The sequence below is a fragment of the Calliopsis andreniformis genome, chromosome 10, assembly GCF_051401765.1.
Source record: "Calliopsis andreniformis isolate RMS-2024a chromosome 10, iyCalAndr_principal, whole genome shotgun sequence".
Taxonomy (NCBI): domain Eukaryota; kingdom Metazoa; phylum Arthropoda; class Insecta; order Hymenoptera; family Andrenidae; genus Calliopsis; species Calliopsis andreniformis.
The window spans coordinates 12,694,597-12,711,665 of record NC_135071.1 but is presented as its reverse complement, the minus strand read 5'-3'; the positions used below and the strand labels follow the sequence as shown (position 1 = coordinate 12,711,665).

General features: G+C 32.1%; 1 protein-coding gene across 29 annotated transcripts; it reads left to right on the top strand.

Moving 5' to 3' along the window:
- Positions 1 to 6,787: 6,787 nt before the first annotated feature.
- Sw (cytoplasmic dynein 1 intermediate chain short wing) lies at positions 6,788 to 16,417 on the top strand. Of its 29 annotated transcripts, none has more exons than XM_076388136.1 (14): positions 6,788 to 6,921; positions 7,335 to 7,455; positions 7,528 to 7,624; positions 7,685 to 7,790; positions 7,875 to 8,002; positions 9,305 to 9,340; positions 10,990 to 11,010; positions 13,015 to 13,062; positions 14,398 to 14,550; positions 14,640 to 14,796; positions 14,865 to 15,237; positions 15,320 to 15,551; positions 15,628 to 16,055; positions 16,142 to 16,417. In XM_076388136.1, the coding sequence occupies exons 2-14, from the start codon at positions 7,354 to 7,356 to the stop codon at positions 16,301 to 16,303; spliced, it is 2,043 nt and encodes a 680-aa protein (XP_076244251.1). In that variant the 5' UTR covers positions 6,788 to 6,921; positions 7,335 to 7,353; the 3' UTR covers positions 16,304 to 16,417. The 29 variants fall into 29 exon arrangements, with proteins under 29 accessions (XP_076244251.1, XP_076244247.1, XP_076244235.1 ...); XM_076388132.1 differs by having other exon boundaries at positions 14,374 to 14,550; XM_076388120.1 differs by having other exon boundaries at positions 9,227 to 9,364; positions 14,374 to 14,550.
- Positions 16,418 to 17,069: the final 652 nt, after the last annotated feature.

Sequence of the window (17,069 nt, the reverse complement as noted above, 5' to 3'; positions counted from 1 at the left end):
GGCACATAATCCATCGGCGGTCTAGTTGCACTTCAATCATAGTTATTCTAAATATTAAATAATAAAATTTTAATTAAAAAGTTTCATAACGACTACAAATTCCAAACCACCACGAAGACTAAATTCGTTTCAATAGAAGTAATACAAAAATACTTAAAAATGCGTTAAACATTAAACATTTCACAAACATTTAAATATTCAAAAACTTTGTTAAACTTGCGTTAACTATATTAACATTGCTTCATTTAAAAGCAGAAATACAGAGAACGTTAGTAAAATGGCTCTGATTAAAATGAAATTATGAAAAATGTAGGGCATTAATATGCTAAGAAAGTATAGGACAGCAACATTACATTGAAAGCTAAAAATATGTATTACGAACCCGACTGTAAAATATGGAGGCAGATCTGTCATGATTTGGTATCAATCAGAGATAAGAAGGTATACAGATACTATTGTAGATCTTTAGACATACTTAAATCTGAATAAAATAATAAGGAAATAATAGAGAAGAGAGGAGACTGAATGACCACTGCGTCCCTCGTATACATTTGCTGAGTTCAGTTTTATTGGGACATGGCTTTAATTGCAGTTGGAAAGTCTCTTCTTAAGGGCCTAGGATCAGATATGACAGGGAGGTGACATTGCTGACAAAGTCATAAAAATTATCTGCCAATCTCGAAAAGTCACGTAACTACCCTAGGCCCTTAATATAAATGTAATTTAAGTTATTGAAGTATTTTGATCATTTCTGTCCTTGGTTGCTCACTAATATTTTGTTCTTATAATCAGTAATACTGTGAATGGTATACGATCTTTCATAATGGAGATCAAATTTTTCTATACATGGCTCTTTAATGCACATAAACGAGGTCATTTGACGCCAAGTTAATGGGATTACATTTTCGTTTAGAAAATTTCAGCCGTAACTTAATAGACTCTAAATTTCTTTGTGTTATTTTCCAAAAGTTTTCTAATCATTGTACTACGTACACTTTAAACATAGACCAGCAGAATAAGAAGTACTTATCGTGAGACATTGGCGTAAAGTGGCACCAGGCTAATTACTGAAAACTACCCAATATTGTATGAAAGTTGTGACTTCATACAATGAAATACTGTACGAGTAAATAGCGAATGGCAAGAGTAAATCCCAATTTTCATATGTACTTCTAGTGTTTCAGATATTCCGCGAGGACTATGTGACTTCTTTCGAGTGATCCAAGCTTTTTGATGTTGAGTCTCTTTGAAGTAGATTTGGTATTGTTCATCCCATATTAAATTAATCCAGAGCAAAATCGCCTACAGCCATGACTGTGAAGTGAACTTTCGTGCTCATCCCAATGATTGTGGTAAAAGATTTAAGATTTAATTTTTGCTTGGACGCTTAGTTGTGGTGACTGCTCGAGTGTGGGTAACAATTGTAGCATCCTTAGGAACAAGCGTTTACTTTAGACAACTGTGACAGATCCATGCGAAATCTTCTGTCTCTCGATGCATTGGGGGCAACCAAAAGGACTTCGTATACGTTGATATATTTTTGTCAAACTCTGTGTCCATTTATTACATTTCCGTGATAATTAAATATCTTCTGAAGGTTGTTGAACTTCACTTGTACAAAGTACAATTTGTTTGGGTACTCTGTAGAAAGCCTCATTGAGTTAGATTTTGAGCTCACTGTTAGTAAGAGTAAACTCAGTTCATATGGTGGGTACCAAAAATCGATGAATGTATCGTGATCGATCCTAGAAGCTATATTTATTCCATATTTCCTAATTTCTGTTTCCAAAATAAGCAGAGTTCAGAATGATCCTACTTGATTATAGTACACCCTTTAGGTGTTTGGTGAATATACATAGATGCCATGACACTCGTTTCCCTTTTTTATACAGATTTCCTTGAGGTTCATTGACCTTAGCTCGTAAGTCTGATTCTGAATCTTGAATATTCCGAAAGAATTTTTGAAGCAAGATTCTGGAGCTGTAGATTTCGAGCTTACTGTAATTAAAAACCTCGTTTTCTTTATTCAGAGAGATGTGTTGAATTTAGGTCAATGGGTTCCTTTATATCAAAGGCAGTGGATTTCGCTCTTCATTCCATTGTTATTTCTGCTGGAAGTAACGCTGGACCTACTGCGTGGAGGCAAAAAGGCAACCCAGAAGTTTAACTGTGCTATTTACTAGAAGAATTCACTTGGAATTTCTTATTTTCGATTTCTTGATTTTTTTACTGCATGCTTGGGATGAAGAATCTCATTATTGGCTGGTTTCCAACTTGCTCTGACAATAAAATTATATTCGCACAGTCTTGAATATGATCCAATGGTTTCTCCATGAGCCAATAGGACGTGTGAATATTGGATACGATATTTATGGATACTCGAAATTTGTATCATAATCTCTGTTCTTGGGGTATTCTGCTTGTGCCATTCTGACCATTTTCGCTCGTAGTCGTAAGAGGTAAACGATCTTGTTGGCAAGGGATACGCTTATGTCTCGCAAGTATTTCTATCATATGCTAATAATTGTTCGAACTTGTAGGTCCTTGATTCTTTGGGATATAATGGGATAAAAATTGTCCCACTTTTTTAGTATCTACTTGTACATATCTACATGTAAAAGTAAAAAAGTATTTTTACATGCTTTTACATGCAATATATATATATGTATATATTACATGCTTTTACATTATATAGTAGGAAGTTTTTCATCCTACATTGAAATATTACAATAACTCAAAGCTTCGTAAAATGCCTCGTTTGCGTACTCAGAGCTTCAAAAAATAACTTGCAATTTCTTGCCTTATGAAACTTTCCTTATGAAAGAGTGATATACTAATCGTGTAACATTGGAAATAACTGGTTCACACCTTTTTCCAAGTTTTTCAAGAATACACACTTTTTTAAGGGTTAGGTGTTTAGACAAAAATGACTCGAGGATTAACACATTAACTGCTCACTGCGAGATAACTCGTAGTTATCTGGGTTCTTCGAAATAGTCAATGTAGCAGTCAATGTGTTAAAGTGTGGTGTACTCTATCTTCGTCGCGCCATGGACATCCTTTACTTCGAGGGACGAAGCAGTAAACAGTATAAATGGAGCAGCTGGAAGAGGAGAAAAAGGTGGCAATTGTGTCATTAACATGTTGCGTGATAAAATCTTAGACCATGTATACGTATAGTCTCAGCTTCAAACAGCTTCCTTTAGGCAAAGATAAAATCATCTACATGACGTCACACAGGGGCAAGATGTATAAGCTATTGCTATACAGAGTGTCCCACACAAGGCGGAGCCATTAAAGGAAGATTCTTGGGGTGATTCTAAACAACCTTTTCCTTTGCAAAAATGTTCTCTGAAGCTTTGTTAACGAGTTATCAACGTCCACATCTGCGAGACACTCGTTACCATCTCCTACACTAATCCGATATGTCTTTGCTTTCTCCCATGAATTTGCTTGCGACTTTTTCGACCTGAAGAAGAGACTACCACCTCTTTTTCGTCTGAAGACGAAAAAAGTCTGACCGATGAAGACCCTCCCTCGGTCATGCCAGCTGACAAATCGAATTTGAGTATTTTAACGAGGTGACACCCCTAAGAAGTCGCACCCAAAATGTTGGGACCTGTTGGGAGAAATTCGTCGTGATCCATCGTTCCACAAACAGATACTGTAAACTGACGAAGCACTCTTCACCATGGAAGGGTGCTTCAATGCCCACAGTAGCCACGTGTGGGGCAACGTGAATCCACTTGCGATTCGCGTATGCGACACGCAGGTCTGCTGGTCCATTAAAGTATGGGCCAGGATTTGTGGTAATAAAATCATCGGGCCTTATCTCTTGCCTGATAGGCTTGATGAGGTCGCGTATAAGGCGTTCCTAGAACACGTTCTTCCGGATCTCTTGGAGGATGTTCCATCAGAGGTCCGGAGGAACATGTATTATCAACACCATGGCGCGCCAGCCCATTATCATGTACAAGTTCGGGCCCATCTGGCCAGAAACCTTTCAGGACAGGTGGACTGGACAGTTTAGTTACAGTATTATGAAATAAAAAATACATATTTTGATAGAAAAGAGGAGGGAGGAGATGATATATGAGCGTAAAATACCGGTTACCCTGATCGTCATAAACTTGCAACGAGTAAGTATCCTGATTAGGAAAACTGCCGCCAAACCAATTCGTAGGGTTGCAGAAAAAGAAACTCTGAATGTTAGATGGGTAGCGTGTTAATCCCAGTTACCGACCCACATCATCTATTTTGAGGAGTGTATAATAATTTTGTAGAAAATGACGAGTGCTTTTAATAATTACACTATGCTGTAACAGGGGTGAATACCCTAGTTAGGGAAACTGTCGCTGATTACAGTCGTAAGGGTGCGGGAGAAAGGCACCCTAGATGTGGGTGCCATTCTAAGGTGAATGGCAACGTGATAATCCCAGTTTTGAATTCACTTCTAAAGATAATCTGTACTAGAATAGCGAAGGAACAGATTTCATCAGAGCTAGAGAAATGAACACACTTCGAAAAGGGCAGATCATCGTTACATTCTACAAAAGTGGGTGTAACATCAAAGATATTGCGCGTACTGTGCAGTGCTCTAAGCAAACTATTTACTGATACAATGGAGAATTTAATCGTATCGCAGGCCGAAAGGGATTGCATAATATTTACAGATGAAAAGGTCTTCTCGATAGCTGTTGGTAACACGCGCTCGGTCTGGAGACCAATAATCATGTTGTAAAAACATGTCGTAATAACAGCAGACATATCTTATGTGACTTCTGGGAGTAGGTATCTGATCATGGTCCTGATCAACTAATTAGTCACTATACGAGTAATATATTCAGAGGAGGGCATGCTGGTGATTCAACTACTCCAGGGCAATAGACAAGTTCACACACATATTCTTTTGTTAGATAAAACACTGAGTGACTATAGTGTGAGAAACGATCACACAATTTTCATTTTTTCTGACCCCAAAATAAAAGTAGAAAAACTGAAAATGCGTGGTCGTATCGAAATGATGAAAACTGCCCCAGTAAATTTGGAAAAAAAACTTATTTGAAAAATACTAAATATTACTTATCTTTAAACACGCCTTTTCCTGCAACTTGCTGCTCTTGCTGACTGCTCTTTCATCTAGCAGCTTATTATCCATCTTTCCTTCATGGAATTTAATTAGACCCCTCAGCAAAATCTTCTTTTATGTTTGTTAAACTTCAAGTCCTCCATTTTCCTATAGAAGGCTGTACGAGTTTATCTACAGAAACAGTGAATTACAATATTTAATCAACTAATACTCTATATTTTATAAGCAAGTAATAATAGCAGTAACAGTGGACCATGAAAATGTGAGTGAAATCCTCGTAACAAAATGAAATAGAAATATCAATCGTTACCAATTTCCCAAATAAATGGTCCCAAATCAAGGGGATATGGACTTCGAGAAATCGAATACAAACGTATCGAAAAGTTTTGTCATACATTTAGAAACAAAATAGTTATGAATAATGGAGTCATGTGTAATTAATTTTCTGATATGATTTTGTAAGAGCAACTACTTTAAAAGTTGTAACCGCTTTGTTTCGAAGTCATACGAAAATATTGAACCACGTTTGAATACGTGTGTAGTAGCAGAGAATACATAAGGTCAATCGTGTTTATTTACTTTAGCCTAGGCGCACACCAACCGACAATTTTATCGGTCGAAAGGTCAATTACAGACTTAACGAAATTTTATATTTTATATATCGATTATCTCCTTATCCATTAGATAGAAAAATGAGAATTGCTCAGTCTGTAATCGAACTTACAGAACTTACAGGACTTATAGGACTTCGACAGTCCCTAATGTCGAACCTGCTACTACACAAATTCAAACAGTTAATTGTTTATAACTTCCTAACGAAACATTTACAATTAACAGATTTCGTATAACATTTTCTTCTTATTTTCACTTTTAAATTATACCTTTACAGTTTAGCCAGAAAAGTTGAAAATACTCCGTGTACGCAACACGTGATTCGCTACATAATACGATTTTAATTCGTGCATACCCGTATTGAGAGTTCGCATAATAGTATTAAATTAAAAAATATCTTTAACACGAGATATACTCAATAATAAAATTTAACAAAATACTCACCGTCAGAACAGCTCGTAGAGAACACAATCGATCACCTCTGCTCACCTCGAGGACTTGATCCAAAAGTGCGAATGTGAAACTGTGATTTCGAATATTTCAATGCTCAGAAAGATCGATGTGCGTCGCTGGCGTCGCATATCGTAAATTCAAAATTTGTTTCTAAAATGTACGTTTTCGTTTCTATTTCGTGATTTGATTCATTTCCATGCGATTCAATTAATAAAATAATTTTGTTTTAATTTTATAATTACGCTACTTTCATACTTACCGACACACATATGTATCTATTGTACAACGATTATAGTCACACTGCATACACTCCATCTTTCTCTCTTTCTTTTGCACGGGCACGAGAGTCAGTGAATAAGAGAGAGTGAGAGAATGAGTGGCTAAACTCGTTTATTAGTTACTTAATTCTAAAGACTAGTTACTTAATTCTAGAAACTGAGCCCTAGTGAAAACTGCGAACTAAAAGTGGTTCAGTCTCAGTTTGTACAGGTGGCGTAACCATGATGTGTCGAAGAAGATACATTTGGCTCCATCTAACGTAACAATTCATAAACTGCATGTATGCACAAGCAGGAAATTGTACCGCAAAGGAATTGATTATTCCGTTATTTAGTACGAGGAATCGTTACGGTGGTGCTGTTGTTGCGAATACACATACTTAGTCAATGGTAAAGGCTTGCATGTAGGGTGGGTCGTTTAGATGATGTAGAAATTCATTACAACAGTTTTTATCATTCCAGTCTGTGAAATTTATTGTACGGTAAAAGGTAAATATTTGACAACCCTTTTAAATAGAAATGAACACTTTAGAAACGATTCGGTATGTTAATACTACCAAATGATCGATGAGAATTCTTCGAAGAACTCGTTCAATATTCTACTTGGACATTATTTTTAATATCGTTCCTCTGTATCGATTGTTTTTCAATTATTATTATTTATTCTGTAACAATCGTAAAGAATCTATTACTCCTGCAAGCCTGTATCAATACGGTTTTGTGAGATTCGATAGAAACTGACGTCACCAGAAAGAAATCAATATTTGCACTAAGTTCGCGTAATAAATTTTGTCTGCTTGTCAACAGCTTTAAATGCTCAGCGATACCTATATCCTGAAGTAATTATTATAGTTTTCACGTTTCTGTTATGCGTTGTTAACATGTTTTGAAATACTTTTTAGGCATTCATAAAATAGCATAATGATGTCTGACAGAAAGGCTGAACTTGAACGAAAAAAGGCAAAACTTCAGGCTATTAGAGAAGAAAAAGAAAGACGCAGACGAGAAAAAGAACAGAAAGATGTAAGATATTTTTATTTCAATGTAACGTTTTTTACTTTTTCATGTACTTGATATGTACTTTCTGTGTTGAAGGTTGAAGAGGCTACAGTCCGTGCTGCAGGTGCAGATAAAGACCATCGTAAGGAATTGGATGCTATGCTATCATCTTTGGGTGTAGCACCGGTGTCAGGTAAGAAATTGCATTCCTTTGTTTAGTTAATCTTCATTCGCTTATTCATTTTATTTGCAGATGTGCTGTCCAGCTTGTCTAGTATGAATTCTTTGACCCCAGAACAGAGCACTAATGCTACTCCTGATGCTAGTTTACAACCGTCTAGCATAAGTTCTGCGCAAAGGTATTTATCAGAAACTATGATATTTAATTCATTAATTTAGTTGCATTTCCAATATGTTACTCATGTGCTTTTTTTTTATAGTAGTGCTGGGCGCAAAAAGAATCGAGAACTTACAATTGTGTCTGTGGCACATACTAATATACCACCCAAGGAACCAGTTGTTTACAACAAACAAACACAAACTATTCAGACAACACATACATCCCACGACGGTAAGTCACAATGTTTATTTTATAATTTATTGATTGCACTATTTTACTGATTCAAATTTTGCTTCCATATAGTATATACAACAAATATATAAAACAAATGTATTAATTATTGATCTGAAAAACATATGTCTTACAATTAATGAGATATGTTATTCTGATATGAATTTCTCATGCATTTATAGTATTTTGAGTTAAATGTTACCTCCATATATATTTAAATACTTTGTGTTCATAATGTTCGTTTAATATATCAACTGAATATGGTAAAGTGGGTGGTGCATACAACAATTCAGAATTTAAAAATATGTGTTGTTAGTGATATTATAGTATTAATAATTTTGTAATGCAGTTACCAAATATTAACAGTATTGTATATTTTAATTAATAAGTTATATTGATTGTAATATACAATCAGTTATGTTGTCAGTTGTTCATGTTGTCAATTATGTTTATTAGTTATGTAACTTGTTTAATTTGAAACTTTAATTTTGTTGTGATAACAGTAAGAAATGATTGATTCACTTACATTGTGTTTTATAATTAACTTTAACTAATGAGGAAACTTACATATTCTCAAAATATATCTACATACGTATGTAAAAATGACATGTTACTTGTTTGTAACATTCTTGCCATTTTATTTATCATATACTTTAATTTTAACTAAAATAACAACAATTTTCAACACTTAAAATGGGCAAAGTGATTGCCGAAAAAATTACATTACATTGTGAATTTGGAAAAAGAATCTAACTTCTTGATAAATAGGTCTGTATATGTTACATTTTGTGTAGAAAGTGTGCCAATAGATAGATAGAAGATATAACATAATCTGGTTATGGATATGAATATTTCATTTCTTGGTGGTGGCAACTATATTTTTTATGTTTCACATTTTCGTTTCATTTATCCGCAATTTCAGTTAGTTTTTCTACAATTTTCAATATTTTATTTGCTTTGCTACCTATGTTTTAGTACTATAAAGACAAATTACAAACTAACAAATTGTATAATTTGTAATAACATTTCTCTTTCATACCACCTACTTTACTATGAACTTTCAATTAAAATACAAAGTAATAGAATTCTTGGTTTAAAAGTTTTCACCGTAAACATGGGACATATCCCATTATGCCCTAACTGATCTTGCGGCATTATTAAATATACGCGAACTTCACTGTCTTGCGATACAATTGGTCAAATCAACCTGGTGTTGGACATAAGGACTGTCCGCATCTTCTTCCACATATACCATCTACTCCTCCTGTTCAACAACAACACCAACTCACTCTTACTTCGCAGGCTACTTTGAGATTGACTGGTGGCGTCCCAGGAAAGGTGGGTCTGCACCAAACTACCTATGTATGTTCTGTCTTTTTTATTACCCTTCCTATAATTGTTGTACAACAGTATATAATAGAGGTAGATAGATTGTGATCCATGTTCAAGGTTAAAGGATGTAGAATCAATACTAGAAGCAAGAGAATCAATACTTTTTACTCTACTAATTTGTATTAATTTTATGATCACTTTTAGAATCATTAAACATTGTAAAATCAATGATAATTGATTATTAAATTTAATTGATTCTACCATCCTAATTGTGTACTAAGTATAGTACATAGAAGTAAATATTTATATTAAATTATTAAGAATTTCGAGTGATATTATGCATTGCATTTTGCAACGAATGAAAGTATGGAGTAAATATAATCCTAAAGAGATCTTTAAGAGAGTTAGATTTATGAATTACTTCTATGTACAATAGTTTGCATAAGAGAGAAGCTTTTAACATGCTTTACATAATTTAATTATGAACTAACAATTTATGAAAATTATATACCACATTAACATTAGGCGTCCTGTTTGTTGGGAAAATTTTAAAATTAATGCAAAAAATAGTCAATGTACCTTGACTCATGCATACCAAGTAGTATTAAATTTATTAAACTAAAGGATTAGGTATTATTGATGCTTTTTAAAGTTATGAATACAAACATTTGTAGGTGGTAAAATTCTTTTAATTGTAGTAGTTACTATAACATTTTAGAAACTCGATTTCTTGGTACTCTTAAAATGTTTGAATGTTGTGAGACATTCTTGCAATGATCATTAGTCCTTTTTTTGTTGCTGTAGTGTGCAAAATTTACTGCACTAGAGAATGATGTTCAATATTCTAACACAATCAGTGTTTGAAATTGACATTGACATTTATTTCTGAAGAACTTAGGGGGGTGGGCATAAGTGTGACAAGGGATGTAAGTGAGATATTAAATTACATTTAATCATCCATCAGTAGTGACATTAGATAACACAAATATTACTTTATTTTATGCTAGGCACCAATAACATCAATTAAAATTGTTGTTAGATTATGTTTCAAAAAAAGTGTTGAACTATACTATAAGGATTAAAATTACAGTAATTGAATTATGTTTCAATAACATAAAAAGCATTGAATATGTATGTTTCCTCTTACATGTAGGGATCACAGCACTGCACGATCTAAAAATTTACAAATCTGTATTCACCTAACTACATTCAGCAGACAATATTTTTTTGTTTTCTTTTGTTTTTTTGTTTTTTTTTTTTAACAACTATTTACTCCTTTCTAAAGAATACTTTTACAAGAAATAAATCAGTTTTTAGATATTAGTAATATTCTAATGAAATTACATACAAAATTGTGTGAATTTCATAAAGGTGGAAGGAAAAGAATGATTGTAAATGCTTTAAAACAAATCAGTATGAGTGGAATATATTTTTTAAACTTTTGATTTTAAAATCTTTTTATGACTGTTATGACAGTATATATTGTGTTACTTTATTTAATTTTTTAAAACATTTAATTAATAATATATACATGTAATTTTTTTATTATTTTTTTTTTTTTAACATGTATGGTCTGAGTGTAGAGAGGTGCTATTAGCATAGTGCATTCTTACGAGATTGTAACTAAGTGCAATTTTTTTCCCTTCCCTTCTCAGCTCATGCATTCGACTATTACGGTAAGTTATGATTTCTCTTGGTTTTTAACAAATTTTAGGTTCAGATTTAGGTTTAGCTTCATTCCGTTTATTCTTAAGGATTAATAGTATATGCATTTATGTAAATGGAAATTAAAGTTTGAATATTAGGATGATGTAGATCATTTGATTCTCAATTAAAATTGATTTAAGTAAATATATATTTTTCATATTAAAATAAAGTTTCAAGGTAAGAAGATTATTAGAGCAGCCCATTTTTTAATCAAGCTAATAAATTAAAGAATGCACTCTCTTTTTCATATTAATGAGTATAAAGTTGCAATCATAAAGAGAGTAAGAATTGTTACTTTGTAAATGTGAATATTTATCAATAATGCAGAAGTTTAAAATGACTCTCCACCCAGAACATGAGATGTCTTTATGACCTTATTAATTGCTTTATACTTTTTGACTTTTGTATTTTTATGTTGATCTATTTTCATTGGGCGTATTCATCCTTAGTTGTTATATTTATTACTTTTCAAATATTTACCTGACATCCCGACTCTCAAACAGAAATGTTTTGGCATTTACACACTCATGAAAGCATGCATTGTATATGCTTAAAGAAGTATTTAATTACTTCTTTTAAATTAAGAATATAGTGGATTAATATTTTCAAAATGTGTATCTAGAATTAATATCGATACAGACTGTTTATACAAACTTTTAATACACATGTCTTCTTTTAGAGGTAACACCAAGACTATTACATATATAGAAGTATATATAGAATTTTTACAAATTAAATTATGTACTATATGTTTCAGTACTGTTTAAACCAGGAATTATCTGAAAGGTCAAGTAGTTAATAAATAAATATCCATTGACAAATCTTGTCACAACTTAACGCACCTTCCGGAGTTCTCGACGTGATATGGCTATTTCAATACCTTTTGGGATAATACAGTGTACTAACATGAAAGTGGGTCTTATGGTGCTGGGGCCGATATATACTACACATAGACCTTTTGTTGGAATTGAGAAAAGAATTGAAAGGTTCTGTAAAAGGTTCTATGGCTTTAGCTTTTAGTGTTGCAAACAGCAATTTATTATTGTTTTAGAAAATTTAATAGTATAAATATATATACATTATTTGCAAATATTGCTTCTTAACAGCACGATGTTTACAAAAATGATGTAGCAATAAAATTAATTAAAGATATATTGGGAGAAGATATTTGCATAGAAATACATGTTTAGGAAGTAATATGTATTTATTTTAATTAAATTTTTCCAAAGAATGTTTAAAAAAAAATTATTTAGACACTTGAGAAAGATTTTAATTTGAAGAAAATTTTTTTTGTTTCTTACTTTGACAAATTAGAAGTCGGAGATGTCAGTCTATTGTATTGAAAAATTTAAATTTTTCCCTTGCCTTCATTTTCTTTCATTATTATTATTATTCAAGCTTTTTTCTAAAATTTGCAAATATTGTTTCAAGATAGATTTATTTTGAAGAATAATGTTGTTTCTTCAAGTAGAAATACATAACTTTTTTTTATTTAACTCAGTGTTGTTAAGTTACTTAAGAATATAAGTAACAGTATAAAATTTAATAACAAGTCTAAGGGAATTAAGATAACAAGAAAAATGAATTTTAATATAGCTATAAAAGTTGAACAAGCTTTTATACTCTTTCTCAATCCCTTTAGAACAGTTTACTAAAAATATATGATGGCATTAATAGGGTATACTACTTGCATGTTTATAGTTATATCTATAATTATTGATCCAAGATTACTATTTCAATCTTTCTAGCTAATTGTTGATGTATTTTCTTCAGTGAACGTGAAATATTAATGACTAAATTTTATACATCATATTAATTATTCAAAAAGAAAATATTTAATTTTAATTATCTCTTTATGAATACGCTTATAACATACATCAATAATTAGCTAAAAAAGACATGAAATTAGAAACAAACACAACTAACATAATGAAACACGAGATTGATTGACATTTTCTTTTCCCTCCTTCAAGATGAGTACAATCTAAATCCTGGTTTAGAATGGGAGGACGAATTTACAGGTAGGTAATCCTCTCTAGGGATGATTTACTTTACCTAATTATATTTACTCTCAAATACATGAATTATATTTACCTTCTCATCAAATTGCATTCAACAGTAATCTTTTTTTCTTCTTTTGTTAAATTATTATTTCCATGTGCACTGAAAGGAGGGAATTTATACAATTAATTTACACTAATAACTGCTTGATCAACCATTAGGATGATAGGTAGTTTTTATAATTTATTATGTAAGTGTAAGATTATTTGCTTTATTTATTGTGCATGTATAAACAGTATATACTTATAATTTTATCTGTATTATTCATTACTGTATTCTTATTGCATAGCATGAAAAAAGATGTAGGATTAACTATTATTTTATTTTACACTTCAATTTATTTGATATAGTACTCTAAATCCAAGCTATCATTTCACGTTATTTCTTTAATATTTTTTTTTCTCTTTCTATTTACATGTAAATTATATATTTATTTGACACTGCATGAGACTTGGGAAGTTGCGTTAATATACCTCCACTCCATTCCATATTCGTATGTTTTTTTAGTTGTTTATTCCATATAGATTGTATTAGGTCAAAGTTGATAAAAGAAATAATTTTACTTCATTATTAGGTACTGGTCCTAAGAAAATTGATCAAACGATGTCACATCATAGCATAACATATACTTTGCTTAAAGAGAGCCATTTTTGTCAACTCATTCCTTCATTCAAGGGTGGAGAGATACCGTTTCAAATCATTTTTATGACATTCGCAAATTTTAAGCAAAAATTTTTATTTCTATTCATATAATCCACCAACAAGCAGACCACCTTGTTGTGTAACTAATAGCGCATGTGTTTCAACCTGATAACTGCTTTTCCAATACTATACATACATGATTCTTCATTTTCTCAATTAATTATGATTCTATCAATTTAATATAGCTTTAGTAAAAGCTTTCAAAGAGATTTGCATCCCTTATTTTTAAACTTGATGCTTCTGCAGTTTATCATTTGTGACAATATTTTACTTCCTTTTTTTTCATAAACATCCAATTAAGTTAAAATATAACACTTGAAAATGTAGAAATAGAATGTGTTAGTTTTTTATAATCCTATTTTATTTTGTATTGTTTGGTGATGCAATAAGTATTTAAAACTGTTATATTAGGTAGGATACTTTATATAAAGTTATACATTAAATGTAGTTATGTAGTATTACGTGTGTTAGAACGTAGTGTATCAAATTTTCAAATAGGGCAATTGTCAGAGGTAGATAGATATATCGAAGTTAGGGTACCTGTGACAGAACCAGCTTATTCACCATAGTTTTGACATTTGACGATGGTCAAGCCGAAGATGAAGAAAACAGTTTGCCCCATATGGATGGCTTTCAAAGCAAGCTTCCGCCTGGAATTCTTCCCCATGGTTTGCCACAAGTTAAAGAAGTACAGCCTGCGGTTACACAAGTGGAACAAGAAAAGGAAAAAGAGAAACCTAAGGAAGGTAAATATTTAAAACAATCACTAATACCTCCTCTATCTTTAAAATGAATTTAATGGTGTAATATTACTGATGCAAATATTAATTTGTAGTGCGAGAACTCAGTGAAGAAGAGAAACAAATGATTATATTATCAGAGGACTTTCAAAGATTTCTGGACCGTACCAGCAGAATCGTAGAAAGAGCATTAGGAGAATCTGTTAATATTTATACTGATTATACTGGTACTATAGATGATGAAGATGGAATGTAAGTAACACTCAGTGATTATATCAGTCCTCAGAAGATTAAACTGAAAGCAAATCTTTTCTGTACAGGGATGAAAAAAATCATCAACGTTTATGGTTAAATCGATCGTTCTTTTGCGAACGATGGTCTCGTAATCGTTGTGTAACTTCGATGGATTGGTCACCTCAGTTTCCAGAACTTCTTGCGGCCTCTTATAACAACAATAATGACACACCAAATGATCCTGATGGGGTGTGTCTAGTTTGGAATACAAAGTTTAAGAAAACGACTCCAGAATTTATTTTTCATTGTCAGTCTCCTGTGCTATCAACGACATTCGCAAAATTTCATCCTAATCTAATCTTAGGAGGAACTTACTCTGGACAGATTGTGCTTTGGGATAATAGGGTGCAGAAGAGAACTCCTATCCAACGTACTCCGCTATCAGCAAGTGCACACACTGTAAGTTGGTTAATGAAAAACTTAACAACATTACAGAAACATACCTAAATTATATAAATATTTCAATAAAATTTGTCTGTAGCATCCTGTATACTGTCTAAGTGTTGTTGGAGCACAAAACGCACACAATTTGATAAGTATTTCAACCGATGGGAAACTATGCTCATGGAGCTTAGATATGTTATCACAACCACAGGAGATATTAGAATTGCATACTAAACAATCAAAACCAATTGCTGTTACTTGCTTAGCATTCACACATGGTGACGTTAATAATTTCGTCGTGGGTAGTGAAGATGGAACGGTCTACTCCCGTAAATATACTTCATTATCAAATCGCTGTATTTTTTCTCAGAAAAATTATTGTGATATTTTGTATTTTTTTAATAGCTTGTCGTCACGGTACAAAAGCAGGAGTATTAGAAACATATGAAGGTCATCAAGGTCCAGTTACTGGCATTAGTGCGCATGCAGTACAAGGTGGAATAGATTTTTCACATTTATTCCTAACGTCTTCCATCGATTGGACAATTAAACTGTGGAATCTGAAAGAGAACAAACCCTTATATTCTTTCGAACATAATGGCGATTATGTTTACGATGTTGCTTGGTCTCCGACTCATCCAGCACTGTTCGCCGCTGTGGATGATTCAGGAAGATTAGATTTATGGAATCTCAATCAAGATACTGAAGTGCCTACTGCTAGTGTTATGATTGATGGATGTCCAGCTCTTAATAGGGTTTCATGGACTCCTAGCGGGTTGCATGTAACAGTTGGTGATGATACTGGAAAAATTTGGGTGTACGATGTTGCTGAGGTAAGTGCTTCCGTGTGTGTTTAAAATTCTTTATAATAAATTTATGTATTTAAGCAAGACTTGTATATATATTCTTTTAAATGCAGCATTTAGCGCACCCCAGAATTGATGAGTGGAATAAATTTTTATATACGCAACAGGAGTTAAAGAACAACAAAGCAGACGAGGATTTGCATAAACTTAACTTAAGAGAACCTGGATCTTTAAGTTCTATACCTCCTTTGTTGGGAGTATGTCCTCTCAGATAAATATAGATTCAAATTTGTTTAGGTATCACTGCTATTTTTTCTTTGAATTCTTTGAACTCGAAAATGAAATATATACATATACCCATAAAAAATCTTAAAAGGGGCAAAAGCAAATGTATGACATTATTTAATTCACTGATGTACTCCTAGGTGTTTATAGAATACCTGTACTCTGTATGAAGTATTAAGCAAAAGAACGAAAGCGTTAATACATTATACACGCGCTATTGCAATTCAAACAGTTATACATTCGTGTCCTGTAGAAGCAGTATATTAAAAAACCTTTAATTCAGTAGATTATAAAGAATGTGTGCAACATATCTTTGTATGTAAATAATATAAATGGCCATCTACTTGATTAAAAATAACTGATTGCTGAAAGTGAAATTAGACGATTGATATGTATACATCAAAAATGATCTGTATCATACTTTATTTTCTAATATATTACGCATAGAATTATATTTCAAGAACACGTTTTTGCTGAGATATTACTTCAGTTAACATATACTACAAACATCAGTAAAATATTTCTAAATTATTTTAGCTAACATTAACATATTTTAGTATCGTAATTTTTAAATAGAATTATTGTTATTATTTATATTCTTACACAAATGTTAAAATAACTTAAACTTTATACTTTGTTTTTCAAATATGTAATTAATAGCATAATAAAACTAAAAAAATTGACTTTATTCAAAATGTGATACTATTAAATATAGCATAATGTTTCTGCACATATTTCTGCTCAAATATCATTTTT